Source organism: Alligator sinensis, unplaced genomic scaffold, assembly GCF_000455745.1.
Source record: "Alligator sinensis unplaced genomic scaffold, ASM45574v1 scaffold469_2, whole genome shotgun sequence".
NCBI lineage: Eukaryota > Metazoa > Chordata > Crocodylia > Alligatoridae > Alligator > Alligator sinensis.
Window position 1 is genome coordinate 352,276 of NW_005842988.1, and position 25,623 is coordinate 377,898.

The 25,623-nt window shown below is 60.2% G+C and overlaps 2 protein-coding genes across 9 annotated transcripts in view; both read right to left on the reverse strand.

Annotated features, from left to right (window-relative positions):
• Positions 1-2,852: 2,852 nt before the first annotated feature.
• On the reverse strand, positions 2,853-10,097 carry LOC112548190 (SRSF protein kinase 3-like). Of its 3 annotated transcripts, none has more exons than XM_025192975.1 (7): positions 9,689-10,097; positions 7,958-8,029; positions 7,691-7,799; positions 7,069-7,156; positions 5,291-5,378; positions 4,925-5,031; positions 2,853-3,210 (listed from the first exon to the last, which is right to left on the reverse strand). In XM_025192975.1, the coding sequence occupies exons 2-7, from the start codon at positions 7,980-7,982 to the stop codon at positions 3,016-3,018; spliced, it is 612 nt and encodes a 203-aa protein (XP_025048760.1). In that variant the 5' UTR covers positions 7,983-8,029; positions 9,689-10,097; the 3' UTR covers positions 2,853-3,015. The 3 variants fall into 3 exon arrangements, with proteins under 3 accessions (XP_025048760.1, XP_025048758.1, XP_025048757.1); XM_025192973.1 differs by having other exon boundaries at positions 7,958-8,155; XM_025192972.1 differs by lacking the exons at positions 7,691-7,799; positions 7,958-8,029; positions 9,689-10,097 and having other exon boundaries at positions 7,069-7,604.
• Positions 10,098-11,737: 1,640 nt separating this feature from the next.
• PLXNB1 (plexin B1) overlaps positions 11,738-25,623 on the reverse strand; it is a 62,765-nt gene continuing 48,879 nt past the window's right edge. For all 6 annotated transcript variants that reach the window (XM_025192957.1, XM_025192961.1, XM_025192959.1 and 3 more), the window contains 15 exons: positions 25,272-25,372; positions 24,289-24,506; positions 23,950-24,128; positions 23,144-23,210; positions 22,410-22,556; positions 21,788-21,965; positions 20,093-20,196; positions 19,217-19,301; positions 18,631-18,797; positions 17,482-17,642; positions 16,690-16,837; positions 16,241-16,305; positions 16,078-16,153; positions 15,636-15,710; positions 11,738-14,830 (listed from right to left, as the gene is read on the reverse strand). In XM_025192957.1, coding sequence (XP_025048742.1) covers positions 14,726-14,830; positions 15,636-15,710; positions 16,078-16,153; positions 16,241-16,305; positions 16,690-16,837; positions 17,482-17,642; positions 18,631-18,797; positions 19,217-19,301; positions 20,093-20,196; positions 21,788-21,965; positions 22,410-22,556; positions 23,144-23,210; positions 23,950-24,128; positions 24,289-24,506; positions 25,272-25,372 — 1,876 coding nt within the window. In that variant the 3' untranslated portion in view covers positions 11,738-14,725. The remainder of the gene's footprint in view (positions 14,831-15,635; positions 15,711-16,077; positions 16,154-16,240; positions 16,306-16,689; positions 16,838-17,481; positions 17,643-18,630; positions 18,798-19,216; positions 19,302-20,092; positions 20,197-21,787; positions 21,966-22,409; positions 22,557-23,143; positions 23,211-23,949; positions 24,129-24,288; positions 24,507-25,271; positions 25,373-25,623) is intronic.

The window sequence follows — 25,623 nt, forward strand, 5'->3', positions numbered from 1 at the left end:
CGGCGCGGCCCCCCCCCCCCCCCCGCCCCGGTCCGGGCCCTACCCTCGTCGAGGGAGCAGCAGTCCCCGGGCCGGGGGTCGAACAGGCGCTCGCCGGTCACCATCTCGAAGGCCTGCACGGGAGCCGAGTCACGCGCCGCCCTGCCCCGGCGCCCAGCCTCTGCCCCGCAGCCCCGGCCCGCGCGTGCCCAGCCCAGCCCGGGGAGGGCCGGCTGCAGGGCCCCTGTCTCGCGCACACGAGTGTTGGCTGGCAGGAGGGAGCCTTGCTCCCAAATGCAGCGAGAGACCCTGATGTTTAAGGACAACGGTTCCCGCAGGCGTGGCCGTAGTCCCGCTCCGCACGCGTGGCGCGCTGCAGGCACAGGCACACGCACCCCCGCGGCGCGAGTGCCTACCAGGCAGCCCGTGCTCCAGATGTCTGCGGGAGTGCTGTAATCTAAGCCAAGAAGAACTTCCAGGGCTCGGTACGGCTGAGTCTGGATCTCTTTGCAGACGGGCTTGTACTGGAACAGAAACAAGCTGCTGCGCGTGGGGCCCGCGACGTGGGTGAGCGGTGTCGCCGCAAGGCCCGGGGGGCCGTGGGCTGAACACACCGAGCACCCCCCGGCCGTGCCGGACACGGCAGACTCCCGGGCTGAGCCCGAGCAACCCCTGGAGCAAGCTCTCCTTCACCGCTAGCTGGGGTTTCTAGCTCTAGAAGCTGACTCCCCCCTGCCCTGTGCCCACGCGCCCTTCCCAAACACTGCAGCCTGCCCTGGCCTGGAGAGCCCAGCCCCGAGCCAGCAGTGCTGAGCGCAACCCACGCGTGCCAAGCTCAATCGGTCTCTTTTCAGAGGGTGGTGTCGTGACAGACGGACACCAAAGAGCAGGGTCAGACATGAGAGGGGAGGGCGTGATCCTGTATCACAAGAGTAAGAGTTGAGACAGACTCACTGTCCAGCACGCACTGCCTAGGTCTGCGATTTTCACTCCCAGTTTCATTATATCGCAGGGCTCCAACTGACGCACGAGATCATCCCCTGCACAAAACAGAGGCAGACATCGGCCCCTCTCCAAGCCAGCAGGTGCATCGCTCGTCACAGATCATTCATGTGCGCCTTGGTGCCTTTGATGCTTTTTAGCCCCCCAATCCCTACAGCACCAGAGAGACCGTTCCTCTTTATCCAGCCCTGATTTGTCACTTCCATTTAGTTAGGAGAGGACACGAACAACCCTGCAAGAGGGTTTTTGAAAGAACGTGGAGCGTCACGACCTGAATCGGCTCACACAGCTCGTCCTCTTCTGCCGGGCAGCCTCAGAGGAGAAGAGGGTCCACAGTGCCTGCCTTTACCCTCCGCAAGAGGAAATGTGATCCCTGCTGGGCACAGACCTCAGACAGAACCTGCTCAGCCACATAGTTGTGCGGTGACCAAATACTTTTTGATTTGGTTCTTGGAAAAGACCGCGCGAGACGAGCTCTATCATACAGCGTTCCTGCTGCAGTGATGGAGCCTGCGTCTAGATCAGTGGTTTTCAACCTTTTTTCATTTGCAGCCCCCTAAAATATTGCAAATGGAGGTGCAGACCCAGTAAGTGGGTATTCCCATACTTTTGATTAATCGTAGTCATGTTTTGTGGACCCCTTAGACATAGTCTGCAGACCCCCAGGGGTCCAAAAACCGTAGATTGAAAAGCACTGTTTTAGATGAAGAGGAGGAGGGGAGTGTCCGCTGGCTAGCTGAGACAGCACTGCCATTCTCCTGCAGAGCTGAGCAGTCACAACTATGGGGACTACGGGTAAAGACAGGGTTGCAGTGACAGTGGTGGGTGGTGCTGACGTGCGTATGGAGCAGGGTGTGCGCTCCAGGCCAGAGAGACATCCACAGAGCAGGAATAGCAGGAGAGTGATATTGTCCCCAGCTCCTCATGCTGTTCCCATGAGTTGCAGCATTTTAAGGCCTAATGCTGCTGCTGTCTAGCATGTTGCACCTATTTCCATGCCAGGAGAAATGCAGTCTACAGTCTACATGTTCAAATCTTTGAACATGGATTTTAGATGGACTCTGAGAGAGTGGTTTGGAGAAAGCGACCAAGCAGTCAGTCCTGGTTCACCCACTTTGCCAGGACCAACGGCAAACAGCAGAGCCTTGCTGGGACCTGCATCAGGGAGGACACTGCAGGTCAGCTCCTGGTGCCAGGAGGCACATCTCAACTGTGGCTGTTGCTGAATAAAATTGCAGAGAAAAGGTGGATCACATCTGAGGGCTTATTTCACACGAGTCCTAGGAACTAGCACACAAAAGCAGAAGAAAAAGAAGGAAAAACAACAGCAAGAGAGCATGGGGAGCATTGCTTTTGTCTTGTGAAACCTGTTGGTCCCAGGTGCACAGGTTGTCCTGGGTGCAACAGGACACAGGAAGAGTAAGCCCCGTGAACTGCTTACGTATCACCCACTGCCAGAAGGATGGAGCTGAGAGGACCCTGAGAAGTCAGTGCCACCTCAGTTAGTTGGGACACAGTGAACCTGTCAACCTCAGAAACATGCTGGAGATATAGACCAGAGACAGGACTTAGCTTTTGCGTAACCCTGTCGGGGTGTGGGCCTTTGGACAGTGACAACTGAGCAGTCTGGATTACAAGTAGCATGCGAGTGCTATACAAAGTGGAGCTGCATCGTACTGCAAGGTTGTATTTGCTCTGAAGCTACAGACAAGTGAGGTGCAAGGTTCCTCATTTTGCAGTACTTCCTATACACAAACTGGTTTTTGGCAGCATGCCTGCATATGAGCAGACCTTCACTGGGCTTGCATGGCTGGCAGGGGATTCAGATGGGGTGACTCCTGAAATCTGGAAAGACCTGCCAGCACTGATTCAGATGGGAAGACTCCTGAAATCTGGAAAGACCTGCCAGCACAGACATCAGTGTGCTCCCAACAGCCAATAATCTCCCATAGTGTCTCTCTTGCTTTGCTGCAAAGTCTCTGTGCACCACCCCTGGCGTAGGGTGTGCAGGGAAGTGCTCTCTCCTGGGAGGAATTAGCGGTCCCTGCCCCCCTCTCCCAGCCTACCTGACCTCAGTGGACCCACACCTGGGCTCTGGTTCCAGGCATCTGCATCAAATAGAAAGCTCTGCAGACTCGCCTCGCTCGCGTGCAGCAGGATATTCTCTGGCTTGATGTCTGCATGGATGATACGGCAGTGCTTGTGCAGGAAGTGCAATCCTGCCAGGACCTGGGGGCACAGGAGAGCAGGTCACAGAGTGATGCTGAGGGACACTTGCCGCAGCTTCTGCTCATGTTGAGAGAGTCCAGCACAAAAGACTGTTTTCTGCGTGTTGGGAAAAAAAAACCACGTGCAGGACGAGACCTTGTAGGAAAGTGCTGCTCTATAAGGAATCCTATAAGCCAGCTTGACATAGGCATTCAGGCATCCAAGATCAGGCGCTGACTAGTGGGACCCGTGTGACAGAACCAACAGTTCCACTGTTGGGCGTGGAGGGCATGGGAAAAATCTGAGCAACGTGGACCTGGCGTCCCCAGGAGCAGGAAGCTCTTTGGGTGCAGTGGTGCAAAGAAAAGCAGACCCTGTGGGACCAGGAGCATGGCCTCTGAAAGGAAAGAGCATTGAGTAAAATCACTAGTGGCACTTTAAATGTTATGAGAAGGGTGGAGATACGTCCCATGGCCAAGGTGGAGCTATGCTCCATGCTGTGCATTTTGCCCTTGGTGCTGCTCCCGACTGGTCCTGAGGCCAGCTTGTCGACAGGCTGTCGGTGCTGAGGGGCCAGAGAGAATTTTCCATGATGGCGTCAGGGCAGCAGAAGCCAGGAGAGGTTCCTGTTCTGTCAGTGGAAAGTATGGATGTGGCAGGCAGCTTGTCCCACGTGTCCCTGCGTTGCACGAGGCGCCTGATGAGCCAACAGTCCGGAAGAGACTGCGCTGCACCAGGTTTCCAGGCAGGCGATCCTGCAGCATGACATCTCAGCAGTGTTTGTGGCGAGCTGCCTGGGCACGGGTCAGCAAAAGCCCTCCCTGGACCAGCTGACGGGGCCCTTTTAAAATTCCAGTGAGATTAAGGGCTCAGCGCGGTTGCCCCAAGTTCCCAAGCGTTAGCACAACACTGATGAATCCCAGCCCACGTGCAGTTCAACAGAAGGGGGTTGCAACACCTGGCCCATTTAAAGTCTACCTTTACTTCCTCTTCCCTTTGGCTATCTTAACAAACTCATCTACCTGTCCTGGCCTGGCAGCGTCATGGGTATTCGTTAGCTTTTCTTAGTGAAGAATTCTGCGAGGTCGGGCAAACAGACCAGGCATCGCCTGCCTCTGAGGAGCAGCATGCCCCGGCTGCAAGGCAGAGCGGCCGTGCAGCGCAGAGCAAGCGGGCAGCTGAGAACACAAGGTAAAGCAGCTGTCAGCGGGGAAGGGCTCTGCTGCCCAGCCTGTTGATGAGCTAATGAGACGCGTCAGGCTGACACAACAACCGGAGCGAGGGGCTTATTGGCGCAGTCGGAGTGCCAATGGTCTGGCTGCCCCGGGAACGGAGGTCCCCACTTGGCTTTTGCTGTGTTCGTTCTTTCTTGGGCTTTTTCCTTTTCGTCGTTTCCTTCCATCCGGAGAGAACAGGCCAGTGCTTTCCTTCCAGCGCTGGACCTCTTCTCCGTGCACTCCGCTCCACGGGAACTCACCGTGGAGGGAGCCGCGCTGCATGCGGGCAGGTGTTTCAATGCTTTGCATGGGAAGCCCAGGAAGTTCAGGCAAGAGGCCAGTGCATGGCTCAGCAGGGAGACTCGCTTGATCGCGCAGGAACTGCACTGACATTCGAGGCAAAACCACACTGGAATAACCAACCCTTAGCATCCTACTAGGCTCCTGGATTGCCCACCCTGCCCTGCTGCCCCTCAGCCCCGCAGCTGCAGCCTCACCCTCCAGCGTTTTGGGCTCACCTGCAGCAAGGCTTTCTTCACAAAAGGCAAGGGGAGGCCCTGGGCACCGTGGATCCTCATCAGGCATCGCAGAGAGGGACCCAGCAACTCAAAGACCGAGCACACATGTAAGACAGAGTCAGGGATGCACAGACAGAAAGCACCAGATGCTCCCCTTGGCCTTCGCTAGGACAGCCAGGCTGTCCCCTCGCTCCAGCCCCCTTGCTGCCCTACAGCCAGCACGTTCTTCCAGCGCCGGCTGCCACCTCAAGCCCGCCCGTCCCACGAGGCTGACACCGAGGCCTCCATGCTGCCATCACACGCTCCCTCTCTGACGCGGCCTGCGGCCCACCCCTTACAGCCACGGTAGTCAGAGGTGAAGGATATGGAAGCCATTCACTCCAATCATTTTGAAGTCATCTAATAAATGGACAATGTTCTCTCCTGCCCGGTCCTTTTTCTTCATGCTGTTGACCTGGGAGACAATTCAGAGGAGCTCATATCATGAAACGTGTGGGCTGGGACACTCTCCCCATCCTGCTGCCCACCACGATATCTGAGCAGCAGCAGCAGCAAGGTGCCAGCTGGACTCTGGGGCCCCGGAGTGGCTGCTCTTCCTGCAGTAAGAGCTCTGCGTGGGGGCGTTTCTCGCTCCTTGGCATGCTTCCTTGCACTTCCTGTTGGTGACATGCAGCAGGGAAGAAACCAGAGTCCAGTCACGTGGGCTAATCTGCCCCGGGTGAATCTCCTCCGGGTTACGCAGCATGGACTGGGCAGGCTAGTTCTGCACACTTCGTTTTGCTGCGTCTGCGTAGCTCAGCGCGTGCCTCCCTCCAGGCGCTCGCCACTGCCAGCAGCCCACGGCTGGCCCTGCCAAGGGCAGCTCTCGCGGTTACTGAAGGGCTGCCCTGCTGCACGCTGCAGCGCGTCAGGCCAACCAGACCGGCCCCGTGGGTAACTCAGGCACCCACATCTGTTTCCCCCCGGTCAGGCTGGGAACGCCTTGGGGCAGGGCCTGTCCCTCTGCTCTTTGTCCGAACAGTGTCTCCTACGGGGCCGTGGATGCAGAGCTGCTGTCTCCGTGCCATAAATAATCATAACATCCCCCTGAAAGCCAGCCGGCTAGAAACGTGTGGCCTCTGATTTGGTATACAGCCCTGTTGGTCCAGTGGGAGAATATCTCCCCGACACGTTTCCTTTTGGACTGTGCGAGTTTGCCACCGCAGAGCGCTCGGCCAGCACGGGGAGGCACGGTTGGCTAAATACTGCTAAATAGCATCTGAACTATTAGTAAAGTATGCAGCCAGGTCTAAGTGCACCGTTTTCCTGATAACTGCTGGGATAATTTCTCTACTCTTTAAATCAAACTACTACAACTTCATGGCCTTTCTTGCACTGCTTGAACCCTGACTTAAATCAGCTTAGTTTGGGTTGGTAAATTCCTAAACTAAACCAGCCCCATTTTGAACCTAAGGTAAGCAACCCCGCACAGGAGTCACACGTGCTCGTTTAACTCAGCTGATTAGGATTAAGCCAGTCCAGCATCATTGTTTAGCCAGACCCTAAGAAGTAGAGAATTACGGGCTTGAAAGGTCAAGCTATCTCCAGGGGTCCTAGCGGAGACACAAACAGGTGCCCCTACCTTAGGAGGCAGCCGTGGGCAGCGGCAGAAAGCGGCTCAGGCTCTCTTAGGGGCCAGTTTTACTCTTTGCTGCCTTGTCCTGGCTTTTGCGGGTCTCTGCGGTGTGCGGGACCCAGCCTGCCGGCTGCTGCACAAGCCTTTTGTGCTGAGGTCCTTGCTTTCATGCCCTCGTTTTCCTGCTGCTCACCAGCCCTGTCTTTCTGCTGCCACCCCAGGATTTTTTCACCGGCTTCCCAGCGTGACGGGAGGGAGGAGGGATTCCTCCTGCAGCAGGAAGCTGGGGGAGCAATCGGAAGCAAGCAGAGGATCCTGAACGCAGTGGGCCCAAAGCCCTGGGGCTGCTCCGGGAGCAAGCGCTGTGCGGAGGCCCGGGTCTGCAGAGTTCAGTGTGATCTCCCTGCAGCCAGCCTGGCTCCCTCCAGGCCGCGAGCAGCAGCTCAGGACAGGGCAGGTCCTATAGGGGCTGTGATGCCGGAGCGCTGGGACGCAAGGAGCCAGCGTGCTCCCTGGGCCGTGCACGTACACATCGGAGAAGAGAGATCTCGTCCTGGGCTGCATCAGCAAAGGCCTCACCGCCCTTGGCCACCTTCACAGCAACATGACGCTTCTCCCTGGGAAGGAAGCATAGCCATGGCCAGCTCTTGCAAGGACAGCCCAGCCGCGCCGCCCGCTCCCTCACCTCTGGCATTGCTGTCCAAGCAGCTGCAGGGCCCTGTGCGCTCCCTGGCTCGGGCCAGCCTGGCCTGGGCTGGGCACCGCTGGGGCAGGACACGCAGCAACACGCCAGGAGGAGCCTGCAGCCACAGGCACAGCCCAGCCCTGCCAGGAGCCAAGCTCCCGCACGGCCCTGCAGCCCCTTTGTCCCTCTGCCCGGGACCCCTGTCTGCGCCCTCAGAGGAGTGACTCCAGCCCCGGGAGCAAGCAGGGATCTTTGTAAGCAGAAGGTAAAAGTGGCCCTCATTGCTACCAGCAGATTTAACACGCTCACAGCACAGCCCTGGCTGCTAGGTCCGCGCGGCCCCTGCCACGCCGGTCTGCCGGGGGGGGTGCTCCCTGCTGCCGCCCGCTCTTGCCGGCGATGGTCCCCTGTGCCCTTCCCCCTGCCCAGTCCCTCCCGTCGTCGGCGCCTCTGTCTGGTCACTCACGCCCGGTCCTGGCACAGCCAGACGGTGGCGAAGTACCCGGAGCCCAGGCGCTGCAGCACCTGGTAGCGCCCGTGGAGCACGTCTCCCTGCTGTGCGGGGTGGTGGCCTCCTGCAACAACAGGGCACCGTTAGCACGCCAGGCTCCGGCGCCGCCGAGCCGGGGAGGGCAGGCTGACCCCAGGGGCTGCCCATTGCCCGGCGCAGCTCGGCTGCCTCCACCAGGCCTGGGCACCAAGGCCTCCAACGCGCCGCCCTTCCCCTGCTCACCTTCGTCCTCGGCAGCCTGCTCCATGCCTTGCAGCTTGCTGCAGACCTCCAGGCTGGCTGCGGCGCAAGCTCCTGCCAAGAGACGCGTACGTGCCACCTGGCTCGCCCTGGGCAGGCCCCCGCACACTTCCCCGCTGCCCGCGGCCGCCCCCCCGTGCCCCAGAGCGGCGCAGGAGCATTTCTGGAATTTCCTGAGGGCTGAGAGATTATTTTGAGTGCTCGGAGGAGGGAGGCAGAGCCGAGCTCCTGGCTGCACACAGCTGGCCGGAGCTCAGGTTTCCTGCTGCCTCTCTCGGACTGTCAGCGGGATTAGAGGGGATCAGGGAGAGGCCGGGCATCCCCTCGCTGGGCAGCAGTGCCCCGGCCTCGTGCCGAGAGCGCTCCCAGCTCCGGCGGGCAGGGCAGAGGGAGGGGCAGGTTGCTGACCGGGCACCGTGAAGACCTGCCGCAGCCTCTCCCGGGCTCTTTCAGCATGAACTAGTTGCTGGGCTGCAAAACCTCCAGCCCGGCAGCCCGCCGCAGCCTCGACCAGGCCCCGGCCCCTAGGACAGGCTGTGACCAGGGTCGAGGCTGCTGCCCAGTGCCCGATACCACGGCCAGACGCGCGACACAAGCACGGGTGTGGGAATAGACTCGGCCCCACAGCGTTACGGCGGCTGCGGCAGGGCCGGTGCAGCGCCCTGCGCCAACCTCTGCCTCCGCGCCGGCCTGGCGGGCATCGGGCACCTTCTGCGCACACCTAAGTCCACGCTTTGCACTAAACCGGCGCTGCCTTGCCTAGGGCTGCCCGCCTGGCCTCAGACCGCCTTGCCCAGCTCCTGGGCCTCCCCTGGGGCAGCTTCCCCCATTGCTGCGAGAGCCCAGAGCCGGCTCTGCCGCTGCCCGCTCTAGCAAACCGCCCCGCACGCTGCCGGCAAGGCCCGAGCAGGGGCGGGTGAACGCTGCTGGATCGCAAAGCCCTCCTCTGCTTCCCTTTGCCGGCTGCTGCCCCCGCTCCCCATGCTTCGGCCCCTAGGAACGGCTCCCAGAACAATGGCCGGGAACGCAGGCTGCATCGATCGCCTCGTCCCTCACTGCAGCAGCGAAGGGGACCGTGGGGGGAGCATTGTCTGGCAAAAAGAGCCAGTGGCTGGAGATGGAAACCAGCCAGGCTCAAACTAGAAATAAGGAGCAAAGGTTAACATGGGGAGCCCCCCACCCCCACTAGCCGGGAAGCACGCCCTGTGCAGCTGTCCAGGCGGCAGGCTCCTTTCTTGGGCACGCAGGGAGGTGCTCGTGCAAGGGCCGTCACGAAAGGAGAAGGAAGAAGTGTCCCCAAAGCGCTGCAGGGCGATGAACGCAGCGTTCAAATTGAGACCGACCGGGCAGGTTGAAAACGCATCCTTGCCCAGCTCGCGTCCAGCTGCGGACGGAGTCGGCTTGTGCTGCACAGAACGGTCCCTTCTGCCCCAGCGAAGGGGGAGCGCTGCGGGCGATGCCCACCCGACCCATGGCAGTGCCCGGGTGGGCAGGGGGACAGCCTGTCCCAGCCCCCCGCCACAAGACAGCACCCTGGTGAGGGGAGCCCTGTTCTCTGGCTGTGGAGAAGCGAGTGGCTGGCCTTGCGGGAGCCATCTGTGCGGCTGTCGTGTCCGACGGGTGTGCGCTGGGCACAGCCCTCCGTGTGCAGCCCTTGGCGCGTGCAGCAGAAGCCAGCCCAGCAGTGCAGCTGGCGCCCAGCCTTTCACTCACCTGCAGCAGCTCCACGCAGGACCAGCGCCGTCAGGGGCTCCGGACTGCGCGATACCCACCGCTCCGCCGTGCCCTGTCGCAGCAGTGCCGGGGCGGGGAGGGTGCTGTGGCGTGGCGCAAGCTCTGCTGCAGCCACGGGGACGAGCCGTGAGAGCAGGTCGCGGCAGGCTCTGGCAGCAGCACAGGCTCCAGCATAGCCAGGAGCAGGGGGACAGCTGCGCCGGGGCCTTTTTATGGCAGCCAGAAGTCTGCACCTGTTAGAACAGCTTTGCTCCGCTCCCGGCCCCCCCGGCCCCGCCAGAGACACAGGCCTCTGCAGAGGCTATTTATAGAGCAGGATTTACAGCTCTGCCGAGATGGAAACACGAAATCTTTCCTTCACGCTCCAGAGGCGCAAAGCGCCAGGCACAGCTGACGGGCAGCGCCCCCGTCCCCGCCTGCGGGGCAGCCCAGCACAGCCCGGGCCTGGGTGCCCGCGCGCCCAGGCTCTGCAGCAGGCCGTGTCTGCCCGGGCGCGATGGGAAGGAGCCGTTGCCTCTAGGCCCATTGGGGCCACTGCTCCTGATCACAGCCTGGAGCCATGCTCCCCGCGTGCATGATGGATGTGCATGTGCACACATGCGTGTGTTCCCAGAGGAGCCGGCACTGCAACCAGCCTGCCCCGCAGCCCAGCGGTCTCCAGGGCGAGGCTGGCGTGGCAGATGCCCGCGGAGCCTGGAGCCTTGTGATTCTAGGCTCGGCCCCACAACCCACGTCCTCCACGAGGGCTGCACCGCCCCAGCCCCACACCTTGGCCTGGTGTCGGCCCCTCCGGCTGAGCGCAGCGGAGCAGCACACGGGCTGTGGGCAGGGCTGGCACGAGGCTGCGGGCCTCTCTGCCCACAGCAGCCGGGCCGCGCTCCCAGCCCAGCCCAGCCCTGGGAGCAGCGTGTGTGCAAAGGGGAGGCTGGGGAAGGCCAGCACAGCTCCTGCCCAGCCCGCTCCGGCTGCCTGCTGCCCCTGCCCGGGCTCTCGCCAGGGGAGAGGTTCTCCTCGTGTAAAGTTAGAGCTTCTCCGAGCTTCGGTCCTGGCCGGCGGGGCACAGGGAGCGCCTGCTGCTCCTGGCCCTCGCGCTCGCCCTCCTCCAGCGCCCGGGAGCGTGTCCCGGCCACGCTGGGCCACGTGGCCCCGGGCACCGCCCCACACTGGCACAGCCCGGGTCCCACCCCGACGGGAGCCGGCCCAGGCCTCATGGCCATTGCCAAGCGTCCACGTGCCGCACAGAGAGCGCTGGGACTGGCGGGGTGATTGCACCCGAGACTGGCCTGTGCTCGGACCCTCGCGCCCCTCCACCCTGCGCCCGCCTGGCCCACGCAGGGGCGCAGCAGAGCAGGAGGGGCACGAGGGCCACAGGCCTCTTCCCGTGAGCAGCCCCAGTGCTGCTGCCACCGTGCCTGCGCTTTCCGCGGGGAAGGGCTCTGGCAGAGGGAGGAGGTGCGCCGCTCCCGAGGCCCAGGGGCTCTGGAGCTCAGCTCTTTGATTTCACCTCCCGGGTGCCTGGCCGTGCCCGAGGGCAGCCTTGCTCCGAGACCCCCACAGCTGCCGTGGCTTTCGCCCTGCGATGCAGCACGTGCCTCTGCCACCAACTGCAGGCGGGCCCGACTGCAGCGGGGGCTCCACGCGGCAGCAGCCACGCCAGGCCGCTCCTCTGCCCTCGCCGCAGCCCTGGAGGACAGCACGCCCGTCCCTCGCCCCTTTCTCCAAACCAAGCGGGCATCAGCGCTGAGCCGAGGTCAGCAGCGCTCCCTCCTCAGGGCCTGGCTCCGGCAGCCGCGTGAGACGGGAGCGAACTCCCCTCTGCGCCGCCGGAGCCGTGCACAACGCCCCGCAGAACCAGAGCGGCTCCTGCCGGGACGAGCCTGGGAGACCGGCGGCACGGCCTGACCCGCGTGTCTGAAGCCGAGCGGGTTTGGGTGCAGACCTGCCCGCTCCCGGGCGCTGCGAAGGGCACCGTGCCGGGGCGAGCCGCCCTGTGTCGTGGCACAGACCTGCAACACCCGCTCTGCGTTGTATATTAACATTTATTGAATTACTCAGGTAAGAAGTCTCTCTTTATTAAAATCATTTGGGTCTAAACTGCTTATTTACAGACATAACCTCTCATCTCACCAATAGATTCCTACATCTCACAATCGTATCTACAAACAGTTATTACACTATGTAACAAAATTCAGATTTTTCAAGCTTTTTATATTAATAATTAATTCCAATTTGAGAAAGATGGCACAAAGGGGCTCAGACAGGACTTCAACGAGAAGGAACAGGGCATGGACACGGGGCCAGCCAGATGGCAGCGAACTGGGGAATAGAGAAGGGCAGCGTGGAGACAGGAGGTGAATGTACGTTCCCCCAAGGGGCAGACATATCAGCGCAAACGCACCTGGTGTCCTGGAAACCAAAGGACTCAGCCCAGGGAGAAAGGCACCAAAAGCAGAATCACAGTGCAGGCTGGGACCGGAGCGTGCCGGCACGTGCTACGCCCTGGCTGTATCCCCCGCCCCTCCCTCCCTCCCCCCCATTTCTGCAAAATGTAAGCATTTGTTTAAAAAGCTTCTAGCCCTTATTGTTGTAAAGAAAACCGTGCGAGTGCAAGTGAAAGCTGAGCTGCCAGCGGGACTCCGCAGCCAGAGGCGGGAGCTCAGTCCCAGCTCGTCAGGCTCCGCCACCACGGGACGTTGCTGCTGCAGCCTGGCAATGCTACTTTGGATCCCACTGCCCCGGTCTCGAAGCAAACTTCTCTCTGCCTCCCTGAGGCAAGTCGCATCGGACCTGTGACAGCGGGTCAAGGCTCTGCCCACAAGTTGCGTTTTGTGGTGACAGAATAATGAAGGGTGCGACCTCCCTCCGTCCTGCCGAGCCAGAGGGCACATTGCAGCGCACACACCTGACCCAGCTCCCAGTCGTGGTCGGGGTCCCGGGTTGGGTAGGTGACCCTACCCAACCTGCAGAAATGGAAGTCCCTGGCTTATGACACGCCAGCCCGTGGAGACGGGAATGGCAGGAGGAACCATGTGGGGCTGCTGGAGCAAACCTGCTATGTGCTCTTCCCCATCACACAGAAATGCTTATCAAAAGACTGACTTTTAAGCTCAAAACCTCACTCTGCAGCGGCACCACGTGAATGACACGGACTGAGAGCCCCAGGGGGCACATCTGAACATACGAGCTGACCCTCGCGGAAGGACTGAAAAGGGGGCTGAGGCTGCGAGGGCCTTGGGCAGCCCAACAGGAGAGGCTGAGCAGAACGGTCGCGGCGGAGAGGTGCTACAGACCCAACCACGCTGCCCATCCTGTTTTGCTGGTGAGAAGTCTCCAGCTGGAGAGGTCCGTAAACCATCCCTCTTCTTTTAGCTCAGTTTTCTCACTTTCTAACCAATCTGTATTTTCTGTTATTGCTGTTTTCACACGAGTCTCCCTGGAGAAAAGAGCTCTGTGACCTCTCCATAAGCGGAGCGGAGTGGAGTGGAGCGGAGCAGAGGAAAGAGGCACTGGAACCTGCCACACCTCCCAGCTTGGTTAAGGTGCAAGAAGAGTGTCACGCTCCAGCAACTGCTGCCCTCAGGCTGCAGGGAAAAGCTGAAGGACCGAGCAGAAGCGCTGGTCAGACAAGTGCTTGGCTCCAGGCGGCTGGATGAACGCGGCAATCCTCTTCTCTCGCTAGCTGTACCCAGGACTGAGGGCACTGCAGGGGCTCAGACAGAAGATTCCCAAGCCTGCTGGGGCTGCAGCTGCCCTGCCCAGCCCTGCAAGCCCCAGGAAGGGGCCATCAGTGAGATGGAAAGGTCACAAAGCTGGAGGCCAGAAGGGGTTTGAGTCTGATGTGCCTGGAAAAGCTGGACCCTCTCCCCAGCTCTGCCCACAGGGCACTGCTCCCGCTCTGACAGCAGGTCTGGATGGCAGAAGAGCCTGGCCCAGAGGGACACTCACCCAAGTGAAGGACAGTTGCACAGAGCAGCACCCCCTCGGCGCTTACGTGCTCTGTCCTTCCAGGGCGTTCATGGTCCAGCTCAGAGCAGCAGCCTCAGCAGGGCCCAGCTGGAGGGGCATAGCCACAAGGCATTCTTGGGCAGGAGAGACCCAGAGGGACAGACTCATAGCTGGATCACAGGGCAGTGCGTCAGAGCCATCTGGTCCCTTTGCCAGGTTGCGCTAACTTCAGTCCAAGGGAACAGGCAGTAGAGTAGGGTCTGCTCACACCCAGGACTGGGCACAACCCTCAGGGCTGGTCATCCTGTGATGAGCATGTCACGCCCACTAGCACTGCCCACTGCTCGTGAGCAGGGAGGGAGACCAGAACCTGAGTGCAAGAGACTATCACCCCTTCCCTCCAACCTGTCCCTTCTCCCTACACCCAGCTCTCCTGGGCATCTCCCCAGTGTGTGGGGTGACACCACCAGGGAAGGTTCCCTGAGCCATAGCGGGAGAAGTGCCCACCTCTCCATAAGGTCAGGCCAGGCTGCACTGGGCTTCCCAAGATCCCGGCAGGTTCCTGAGAGGCCTTGGGAAGCTCATGTGGCAACTGGTCCAGCACCAGCTGGGGCCTCGCATAGTGGCTGTGTGACCTGTGGTGGGTATGTGGCATCCAGGTGAGAGGCCAGACTACGGGGATGTCCATGGCACCAGCGTGAGGTCAGGGGCTCCTAGGAGGCCAGAGAGGGCGGACACATGGCCTGGTCCTGGAGCTCCTGTGTTGTCTGGCTCGGTGACACATTCACAGTGTCTGAAGGACACCGCTGGGCCCTGGTGCTCTGGTCTGGAGAGTCTGCAGCAGCAGCGCTCGTTTTAGAAAGGAAAAAATCCATAAAAAATGATCCTCTGAGACACAAGTATGCTTGGACTCCATGTTAGATTGGCCACCCCCTCTCGGGTCACACGCCTGCGCCGCAGGGATGCTGGGGCCAGGCAGCGAGCGGGACCTCCTGTCTGGCTGTAAAACGCCCGTGAGCAGCGCAGTCCATCTCTTCCCCAGCCAAGAGCCTCGCAGCCAATCTGCTGGGGTCACAAGTCAGTGACTTTGTTCTCCACGGCAGCAGCAATCTGCTGCAGTCGGTAGCCAAGCTGCATCTTCTGGGCGGTCGGGTCTTCCTCCAAGGCAGTGATGATCTGGAATGAGACTCAGAGCTCACTGGGAGCCTCCCTCCGGCTACCAGCCGATACAAGCTCAACTTGGTTATAGCACTTGGCCTTGGGACACACGGAGTAAGCTATCCTAGTGGACCCCTACGATAGCCCCGAGGCACCTCCTCCCCGCAGTTCCTACCCAGGGATGCTACATCCAATCCTGGGGCTAAATGCTGGAGGCTGCAAGTAGGAGAGGGACAGTGGGAAAAGCCCTGGTCAGACCCTGTTCATTGCCTTTCAGCATCTGCTCTCTGCTGCTGTGCGGCACAAGAGCCCGGGCAAGGTGGGCCTGGGGTCTGCTCAGTACATGGCAGTTCCTATGTTCTTGTGAAGCTAGTTACTGACATGGCCTTTACACCACAATTAGAAGCAAGGAAATGAATGGTTAACAGCATCATACATACTCTAATACTAATAGAACAAAGCCATTAATCACAAAAAGAAAAAGAGAAAAAAAGCAAGATAGAAAGAAATGCATTTTTCAGTAAAATAAAAATCGCCTTAACTCCCTCCCCCACTGCCCCCCCGCCCAAATACACACTATTGTCACATCAGTAATATCAACCAGCACAGTCTGTTGGACAAAGACATAAGCATTATATAAACATGAGCATCTCAAACCCACACATTTCAAACATTATCCCTTTTCCTGTTCTCTTGCACCTCCACACTGTTACCGAGATGCCGCCAACACAAACTCTACCAAAAGTACATCAGGGCCGGCACAGGGGAAAGAGGGGTGGGACCGGTGGCCCCAACGGGGCCAGCAGGCCAGTGCTGCACTCACCTGGTCGTAGTATTTGTTGATGTATTTGTAGAGTTCGTGCAGAGCCACAAGGGAATTGAGTTCACCTGAGTAATTCTGGGCAAGAGGACAGTTGGGTTAGCCAGGCGTTCTGGGCGCCACCAAGAGAGCGGGCACATCCGGTTCTGTGCCCCGGAGCCCGCTGGAGCATGCCTGGAGAACGCCGAGCAGCATGGGAGCAACAAGGACAGGAGGGTAGGGCAGTGCTGCTCACTGGCTGTGGTTCAGTGCGCCACTGTGCCCTGGTGCAGCGCCCCAGCCCTGCAACAGTGCCAGCTCCCGCTGGGCTGGCCTGCAGGGCCATGCCCTTGGGGAATGCACCTGGCCTGGTCCCAGCCACGGGGCAGGCTCATTAGTGCGGCCCCCATGCTAGGGAGCCGGGTGACCCAGGCTGCAGGAGGATCTGAGACAGGGGGCTCTTTACCCTTGAGAGCTCAGCCAGGGCAGAGTTCATCTCCTGGTCGCTGGCAGAGATGGTCTGGCGAATGTCCGCATAGTACCTGCAGGGCGGGGAACACAGGCCAGGCATCAATGCCCTATCTGCTCCTCAGCCTCCTTTCCCACCCCACTCCTGCCCCCAGCCCTACCTTTCCACCATCTGCTTGTAGCGAGGAATGTCTCGGGCATAGAGCAGCTTGTTGATTGGGGAGTCCTGTAACAGTCAGCAGCAGGGCAACATGTTTTAGAGAGCAAGACCAGAGAAGGCAGCTGCCAAGCCCTACTTCCCCGTGGGCAGTCAGTCTGGTCCCCATCCAGGGCAGGCTTCCACCTTCTCCCCAGGGCAGCAATCCCTGAAAAGTGTCCCATGCGAGCCAGGCTGGCAGCGGCTTTCTGCCATCTCCAGAGAAGGCACCAGAGAAGGGCAGAAGGGGGCTGTGCCCTGGCAAGGATGTGGCAGGATCTCTCATGGCCCAAAGGAGGATGGCACACAGCTCAGCTGGGGCCTGCCATGGGCTGGGCAGTGATCTCCTCAGCAGGGAAGGGAGGCCTGGCTGGAAGGCTCCCCTCCTCCTCTGCTTGCCATGGGGGCACGTACCCGTCCCAGCTTGTGGTCAGCAATGGTACAGGAGTCCATGAAGGTCTGGGCGATGACCAGGAGCACGGCGTCGACATTGTCTGACGTCTGCACGTCAAACACAAACTGGGGGTTCTTGATGATGTTGATCCAGAAGCGCAGGGGCAGGCTGCGAGGGACAGCGGGAGCAGGGGTGAGCAGCGTGGCAAGGCAAGGCTCGGGGCTGCACCGTGACCAAGGAGCAGGCCACACGGCCCTGCATGGCAAAGCGCTGCGGTGGTGGCACAGAGCTCGCAGCACAGTGGGACCTGAATGGCTCCAGTCCAAGAACGGACCATCGGGGCTGAACCCAGTGGGGGCCACAGCCTTGATGCAGTGGGCAGAAAGCACTGCACAATGTTGCTGAAGTGCAGGGGCCAGCGTGGACCGTTCCCAGAACTGAGGGCTTCTTGGGCAGCAGGCTCCTCGCCGGGAGAAGCTTCATGATTCAAACACCATGGAAAACACTGCAGAATGGCGACTGCAGAGTCTCTCCCACATCCCGGGACAGCCCCACGGCATCCTAGCGGCAGGTACGATCTGGAGCTGTGGGGGTTCAATGCAAACCCCTCCCCCATCCTGCTGAGCTGCTACCTTCAGCTGCTGTAAACCCTCCTGGGGCAAAGCCAGGGGCCAAATTCCCCATCCCACACCAAGCGCCTTCTCCACCCCCGCCTGGCAGAGGAGCCTGATCCCAGGCACCTGGCAGCGGAGCCGCAGGGTGCACTCATGGACCATGGTGTGGGACCCTCTGCTACGGGGAACATGAGGTACCTGTTTGTCTTCCAGATGTGGATGGTCTCAGGGTCTGTGATCCCATGATGCATTGCTTGGTCATCCAGCAGGTCGAAGAAGTATTTGACAGCCAGGGGGACGGGGCGGCTGGTGCTGAGGATCACCTGGAACAAGTCGTCTACAAACTTCTGCAACGTTCCCTGGAGATAAGATGGATGCAGTTAATGGAAGAGAAGGGAGAAGAAAAACCACCCAGTGCTTGGGCAGGGAAAGAATCACCTTGTTTCACTCAAGACCAGCTCCCCACCAGCTCAGAGTCAGGCTGTGTCTGCTGCCAGCAGTGACAGGCTTCTTCTCCAGCCTGAGGAAGGGCACTTGGTGCCCAAAAGCTTGTCTAACCTCTCTCCCAACTGCAGAGCTGGGCCAATAAAAGGTACCACCAGAAACCCCTCACTTCTAGGGAAGATGGCAAGTGCTGGGGCCAGAAGGAGCAACTTCCATGGAAGAGTGGTTGTACAAGGGGATGTCACACCAGACTCGGGAACAACAGGGAGGCACAATCAGGCAGGCTGTGTGGTTTGGCCGGACAATGCTCTACCTGTGTTTGTGGATACCCCCTAGGTGCACGCAACTCATGATGAAGACCAAAACCCTCTCCTGGTGCGTCCACGTGTCCACATCTGTGCCATGCATGCCCGTGGACCTTCCACCCAAAAACAGGAAGGGCAGGACAGGGCAGCCTCAGCCAGCCCTCCACCCCTCACTGCTCCAGAATATCATGAGAGGAAAAGGTGGGAGTGGGAGGGTGGCTCATGTGATCCACAGACAGGAGCTTTGCCAAGAGGGCCACTTGTTTTCTCTTGTGTGTCTGCATGCATCCTGGTGCTGGTGACCAATGAACCAGGGCCCCCTCCCTGCCTTGGGGGAACCCCAGCGGCAACAGCACCTCTCTCCTGCAAGAGCTGCTGTAACCAGTGAATGCAAGACACAGACAGTGCGGCACTGGCCTAAGCACGCAAGCAGCGACCACACGCATCCGTGAGCCAGAAGCAGGTGTCTCTTCCTCCAGCCATGCACTGCACAGATGGCAAAGCCCGCTTTGGCCTTTGTCCAAGACACTGGGCACTGGCCCCTGGGAAGGCAGGTCCCAGCCACAGCAGGTGATGCTCGGCCAGCCCCCTGCCCTACCTTCATGGAGAGGAGGCGTGTCAGATAAATCTCTGGAATGGCCTTGGCTCGCTCCCTGTCCCGCAAACTTCCTCGACGGTGCTTGGGCAGCTCCGGCTCCTCTGTGGGTTTCACCAGGTGCCAAAGTTTTATTCCTCCCTCATCTGCATCCTCCAGCATTGGAGTTTCTGAAACAAACCCGGCATGAAATCTTCAGTATCCCATGGAGTTGCCATGCCATCAGCCACCCGTGGAGACAGCCTCAGGCTTCCCTGCACTGAGGGAGATGGCAGCAAGCATGCTGGGGCTTGTGCTCAGCTTACTGCCCAGAGACCCAGTCCGTGTGCCCCAGGACTGGGGGTGGCAGCCCTGTCTGACTCTTGTGCCCACCCTGTTTCTGATACCCTGTTCCACTTCTTAGATATGCAAGGGAAGCCCCCACCCTGATATTGAGAGCTCAGATTTCCTGGCAACGCTAACGGCAAAGAGGACACCACTCAAAGGCAGGCCCTGTGTCTGGAGGCGATGGCCAGGGAGAGCAGTCTCAGCTTGCCAGGAACTGTTACGGAAACGGCGAGTGGAAGCTCCGAGTGTGCCCAAGACTCACTCTCTCCAGGGATGTAGTCCTGATTCTCCCGGGGGATGTGTTTGGTCAGACGTGGGACCAGTGCTACCGTTGCTCCATCAGGCACCTGTGCACAAGAGGAGCTCAGGGTTACCAGGGCCCAGTGCACCTCCTCAGCCCGCCAGGTAGCATTCACAGCCCACAGCTGCTTGCCCCTAAGCAAGTGCAACCTCAGCCATAGGCAAAGGGGACAGAGAGCTGGGACCCCAGGTTTCACTCCTGGCCCTGCTACTGACTCGATCTGTGCAGTGCAAGCAAGGGGAGAAGCATGCACTGGACAGACAATGGAGGAGAGCACAGTCCCCTCACCTTGCACGACTGGCCCTGCAGCATGAAATGCACATGGGGTACGGGGCTGCCTCCTTTCCACTTGCCGCTCCAAGGGCCTGAAGAGACCAGCACACCTCTTCCCCTTTTCCTCAGGCTCCCACCGCCCCAACAGCACTGCCCAGTGCTGCAGACAGGCCTCTTGCAGGGGCTACGAAGAGGGGCACCAGCTTGGCACAGGCAGGATTTCAGCCTCCCGTACCTTAGCAAAGGGCTCAGGTGTTGGGTACCTGATCCAGCCCCCTGCCCCAAACACAGTGTCTCCTGAAACTAGTTCAGGCACGGAGAGCCTTCCTAGCTATCAGGGGTCAGTTGGGGAGGCTGCGCCACCTGAAAACCATCATGTTAAAAGCAGGGGAGAGAGTCTTGGCTCCTCACAGACAGGCCTGGACCATGCTACCGCAAGAAGCCCCAGGGCAGGCCCATCTGGTCTCCTCCACAGGCTCAGGCAGTGGTGACATTCCCAGGCAGACCCGGCTAGCCCAGTGCTGACGTGGGGCAGCGAGGCTAGGAGGGATGCTCAGTTCTGACCTTGTAGTGCTGAAGCGTGTTCAGGCGCTTCCAGGTTCCCTGAATGACGGAGGTCACGTCCTCGTCAGAAAGGATCAGGTGACCTGCCAGCCCCGATCTCCACTCTGCAGCCACAGAAAACAGAACGCAGATGTCACCGCTCTGCTGCGAGAGCCGAGCTGGCTTTACAGCCCCCTGCTACGGCCCCGTTTCCCACTCAGGCTGTTGGATGAAATCAGTAACATGCCCAGAGCCTGGCAGCAATGCACAGGGGCTGAGAGGTTGGTCATGCGACCCAGAGGGGTCCCTGCTTGTGGGCTACATGCACCACAACAGCGCAGTCCCACCACTGCTGCGGGGCATGTCTCGACTGGGGCAGCTCGGGCACTGGGGACAGAAAGCCTCGTCTGTCTCTGCGGCCGTTTCTCCCTGTCTCTACCTCTGGAGCAGCTGCTGCAATGGTGCCGAGGGCTGGACAGGCAAAGCACTGCAGAGAGTGCAGGAGGAGAGAGATGCGCAGGCCCCCTTCGCAAGCCAAACCCCGAGGTTTCCACATCCGCCCAAGAGCCCTGGCACTTCGCTGGCAGATCCACTTGCCAGGGTCATCTCCTCCCACTGCCAAGAGGCGGCACTCATACGGAGGCGACAGCTCCAGGGACAGGAGATGGGGGATGCACGACAAGAAACACATAGTTTAAACTGAAGAGACCACATCAACCCCCGCGAGCCTCCTGCCAATCTGAATGGGAAGGGAGGGCGAGTCCTTTGTGGCCCTGACTTTGGCAGTCACCACAAACGTGTGACCCCCCCAGCCAGGCGCTGAACGCAGCGTGGGGACAGACGGAACCTGCAAAGTGCTCAGCCAGGGCCCCGTCTCCACTGTGGCCAAGCTCTGGTGCTTCAGAGGCAGGCCGAAAACAAGGGAGAGAAGAGAAAAATAAAAAACCCAGCCTACCAAACCAACACAGACTATCCAGCCAATTATATGCTACAGGAGAAAAATGCACCCCCTCCTCTCGTCCCCGCCACCCCCCCAGTGGCTAAACACTGAGCCGTCAGACTGGATGACGGCCCCCAACACCACGCAGCGGTGCCAGGCGAGGGCAGTGCAGGTGCTGCTTCCCCTGTGGCCTGCAGAGAGACAAGCAACTCAAACTCAGACTGCAGGGCAGATGGATTGCCAGCCTTGTCCCTACGGCAGCATCTTTCCCAGGAGCAGAAGGCATGTTTCTAGAAACAGCTGCTCTCTGCTCATGCAAAAACTCCGGGTGCCCCCTGCCCTCACCCTGAGCCTGCGACCCGTGATGGCCAGACTGACTAGGACCCCTGGCATGTGTGCTGTACCCCCTCCTCCCCTTTCCAACCCTTCCCTAAAGCCCGCCTGCTCCAATGGCTCACTGGCAGAAGCCTGCTGCCCGTGTCAGACGCAGCAGGCATTTCCAAACAATGTAAGGTGGAAAAGGCACGAGGCACAACATGCTACAAGGGCTGAGGCTGAGGCTTCCAGCACCCTCCCTCGCCTGCAGTCCCTCTGCCCTGCCGCATGCTGTGCTGAGTCCAGCCTGGATGGTGGGTCCTTGGGGCAGGGCCTCTAAACCCGCTCTGCCAAAGCTGAGGGCTCAGCATCACGCCCCCCAGCTGCACCGTCTGCAGGTCAGAGCTGCTTCTGCTTTCCTGCCCCAGCATGGAGTTTTGGTGCCATTGCATTCTGCTCACCGAGGTCCAGGGAATCTGGGTCGGGCCGGTGACCGTATGGCGTCCCCTTATAGATCTGATCCAGGACCTTCTCCTTCACCTGCATGATGGTGTCGCAGTCCAGCACTTTCACAGAGACCCCCTGGGAGTCCTCTGAGCTGTCTTCAGTGCCTCCTGCCTGGCTCAGGGCAGTCAGTGTCTGGGAAGGAAGAAGAGTAGCTGTGGCCACACTGTGCCGTGCCTGCCTCCCCCAACATGGTGGCGGCAGCTGGTGGTGGGCCAGTGATGCCTGACCAGCTCCCCCACAGCTCTGTGGGTGCCGGCAGGAGGCGCAATGGCATGATGGGGCTTGGGCAGGAGCCCCCTGTGGGGCACAGAGCAGCTCTTCTGCCCCTCCTGCCCCATGGCAAGCTGTGGTCAGAGCCAGCAGGAGGGGTGTGGCTAGAGACTGGGGCTGCTGGGAGGCCCCAGGCCGCAAGACCCAGCATGGAGCAGCTCTGACTTGGCCAGGAGCTCTGCCAGGGGGGATCCACCGGCAGGGAACCCTGGAGCCTTTGGCCGGAGGCAGCAGACAGGCACGCAGCACGTCAGGACTCCAGAGGGGTGGATGGGGAGGCCGAGGGCTGCAGCAGGGAGCTCTCACCAGTGGCCGGTACTCCATGTCCTCACGCAGAAGGCGGTTGTCATTCAGGGTGTACTTGGCCTTCCCTGTCACCCAGTCGACAGGCCCCTTGTCCACCTGGTGCTTGATGCCACGGAAGAGCATGTAGAGTGGCTCCCCCACGGAGTCCTGGAACAGACGGAGCAGCTGAGCTGGGGAAGGAGCTGTGCTCGCTCCTCTGGCAGAGGCATCACGGGAGCAGGGTTGCAGGCACCAGGCAATGCCACAGGCAAGGGTCTGAGCTTCTCTGTGTAAGGGCGACAGGTCTCTCCCTCCCACACACCATGACCCGCATGCCAAATGCCAAACACAGCACGAGTGTCTGGCTATGGAGCTGGAGTGGGATCCCTGAGGCTTGAGCTCAGCGCCTGTCTCTGCATGACCTGGGGCAGTCCAGTCACCTTCCCATCGACAGGACAGGACTCATGCCCATTTCCTTGCTCTCAGGGCATCCTGCAGATCATCCCTTGGCACGTGGGGAGGCACACCCACACTCTGGGCACAGGGCTGCACCTGGGCAAGCCACAGGCTGTGTCAGTACATTGGGAAAGCCAAGGAGACCCAAGCATGGGAGCTGGGCAAGTGCGACCCGGCTCTGTGCCATGAGCCCCTCCCTGCTGCTCACTGCAGCCCCATGCAGCAGGTGGGCAGGCAGAAGCATAGTGGGGTCAGGGATTCTTGTCACCTCCCCAGTCCTGGGGAGGAAGGGCTCTTACCCGTACGAAAGCGTACAGGCAGATGGACATCCAGTTAGTGAGCAGCTTTTCCACCACTGTTTCTGTCCTGAAAGAGAATCCGGGTGAGTTACGGGACTGCCGTGTCCCAGGGAGGGGCAGAGAGCCAGGTAGGCAGGTGACAGAGCGGGATGCACTGTTGAGTTCCAGCCCCCCACGTCATGCACGGGCCCTGCCGTGCCACAGCTGGACAGACAGCCTCCACAGGAAAGGGGACTGTTTGAGGAGCTGCTCTGTGCAGACGTGGCCTGGTTGCAAAGGGGAGGTGAAAGGCGAGGATGGGGCGTTGGCTGTTCGCCTTCCAGTTGAGTCACTGCACAGCTCCGAGAACCAGGCAAGGATTCAGACTGAGAGAGGAGGGAGCCAGGGTGCTTCCTGCAGCAAGGGGCTACCCACAGCACTGCAGGCCCAGTGGCTGCTAGGAGCCAGCCCAGAGGAGGAGTGCTCTGGAGGGAACAGGCAGAGACACCAGAGCCCTGGGCCAGGCGAGGCAGCGTCATAACCCAAGGGGAAGCTCTGCGGAGGAGGGTCGGAACAAAGGGCTCTCGCTCACGCTCGCTCCTTCCCTGCTGGTCTCGGCCAGATGAAGGGGCCCTCATTTCTGTGGCCTCCTCCTTGGCACCAGTTCATGTCCATACACCTGCTGGACACATGCAGCCCAGCCCAGCCCAACACCTGACAGCTGCCACAGAGGCACTAGCTGGGCTCCATCACCAGGCGGGAATGGTTCTGCCCAGGAAACCCACCAAATCCAGCCAGGTCTGCGGCCGTGGCTGAATCAGTCTCACCTGCGCAGCATCAACTTGGGGTTCTTGGCCACATACTGCTCCACGAGGTCATTCAGCAGTGTCTTGAGGATGTCTGTGAAGTACTCCAGCTTCCCATGCAGCGAAACTGTGAGCAGGGAAGCCACATAGGCCCGGTCCCTTGGGGAGAAGGTGCGCTGGATCTCCAGAGTGTGGATGAACTGAAAGGCAGGAGAGTCCCAGAGTCCCCTTAGCAAAAGGACCCCCAGCTCCAGGCTCTCCCGGGAGGCAGGAGGAGCAGAGCTGTTCAGCACAATCACCGTAAGCAGTGGCCAGCACCTGCAGACTGGTTATCAGTGCTGGAGGCAGGACAGGCATTACCTTGGTGAGGAACAGCTTGCTGTTGAGGAGGTTGGAAAGCTGCACCAAGCCCTGCTCCACTGTCTGGCGGCGGCACTCTGGGATGTCCAGATCCCTCTGCAGCGGTGACTCGCGGTGCCCAGGGAAGAAAATGCGCTCTGCATATGACTTATAATCCAGGAAGGGGATCCCGGTGCCCACAAGGTCACTAGTGAGATCCATCATCTCTGTCATCAGGTCTGGAAGAGAAGGGAGCTGCTGCGTTTTGGGGAAAAGAGTCAGCGACTGCATGACCCGCAGTATGGTGTGACGGCTGGAAGCTAGGACACCACCGTGGCACGTGGGATGGAACAGAGGAACCACGTACCAGGACGAGCCTCCTGCCAGGGAGACAACGCTCCCCAGGGAGAGGCTGGGGCCCCACAGTTTGGAGCACAGAGAACAGGACTGGCCGAAGCACTTGGAAATGTCTGTACAGAACTCTCCGGGCCTCGCCCTGGCTGGCTGTTATCTGCAGCTGGACACCAAGTTCGAGCTCTAAAAGAGCAAAGAATGCTGCACCCATAGATGTGGGGACTGCTTATGGCTGCTGCCTGGGGCAGGGCAAACCTGGTGCTTGGCTGCATTTGGGGACACCAGACAGCACAACAAGCCAGAGGGAGATGCTGCCTAGCACAGTCCCTGCAGCACCACGATTTCACCCGTCTCACTGCCTGACCCAATCAGATGCAGCATGCGTAGAGCCTGTCCCCTCACAGGGTCCTGGGCCCCGCTGTGTGCTTGCTGAGGCTAGTGGCAGAACACCCCATCTGTGGCCAAGGAGTCCTGAATGTCCCTTGGAGCTGGAAGCTCCTGGCGTGTGCCAGGCTAGGGGAAGTCCATGGTGGACATGGCGGCACACGGACCACAGGGCAGGAACCAACTCTGCAGCATCAGTGGCCAGCGAGGGCAGGAGCAACCACGCAGCCCCTTTGCCTGCAGCTGAAGGATGCCAGGGCCTTTACCTGTGAACTCCTTTTTGCATCTGTCTCGAACGCTCGTTTCCAGATTTTCCAGCTGGATCTGAACCTTCTTGTAATCCCTCAGGGCCTGTTTGCTCTTCCTTCTGCAATGGGAAGTAGAACTGTCCCCTGTGCCCCGGCAGCCTTGAGAGCTGGCGTGAGGGGGCTGCACACTTCCCCTGCCCCTAAGGAGGCAGCAGAATTCCAGGGCAGGGACGCGGGCCGGTCAGGACCAGCCCAGCAATGATAACGGTCTGCACCAGAATCCCTGGGCTGATGCTCTTCCCTGATGCTATCCTATATAGGAGCACTCCCCAGCACCCAGCGCCCTGCTCTGGGCTGCGTCTCCCTTGGG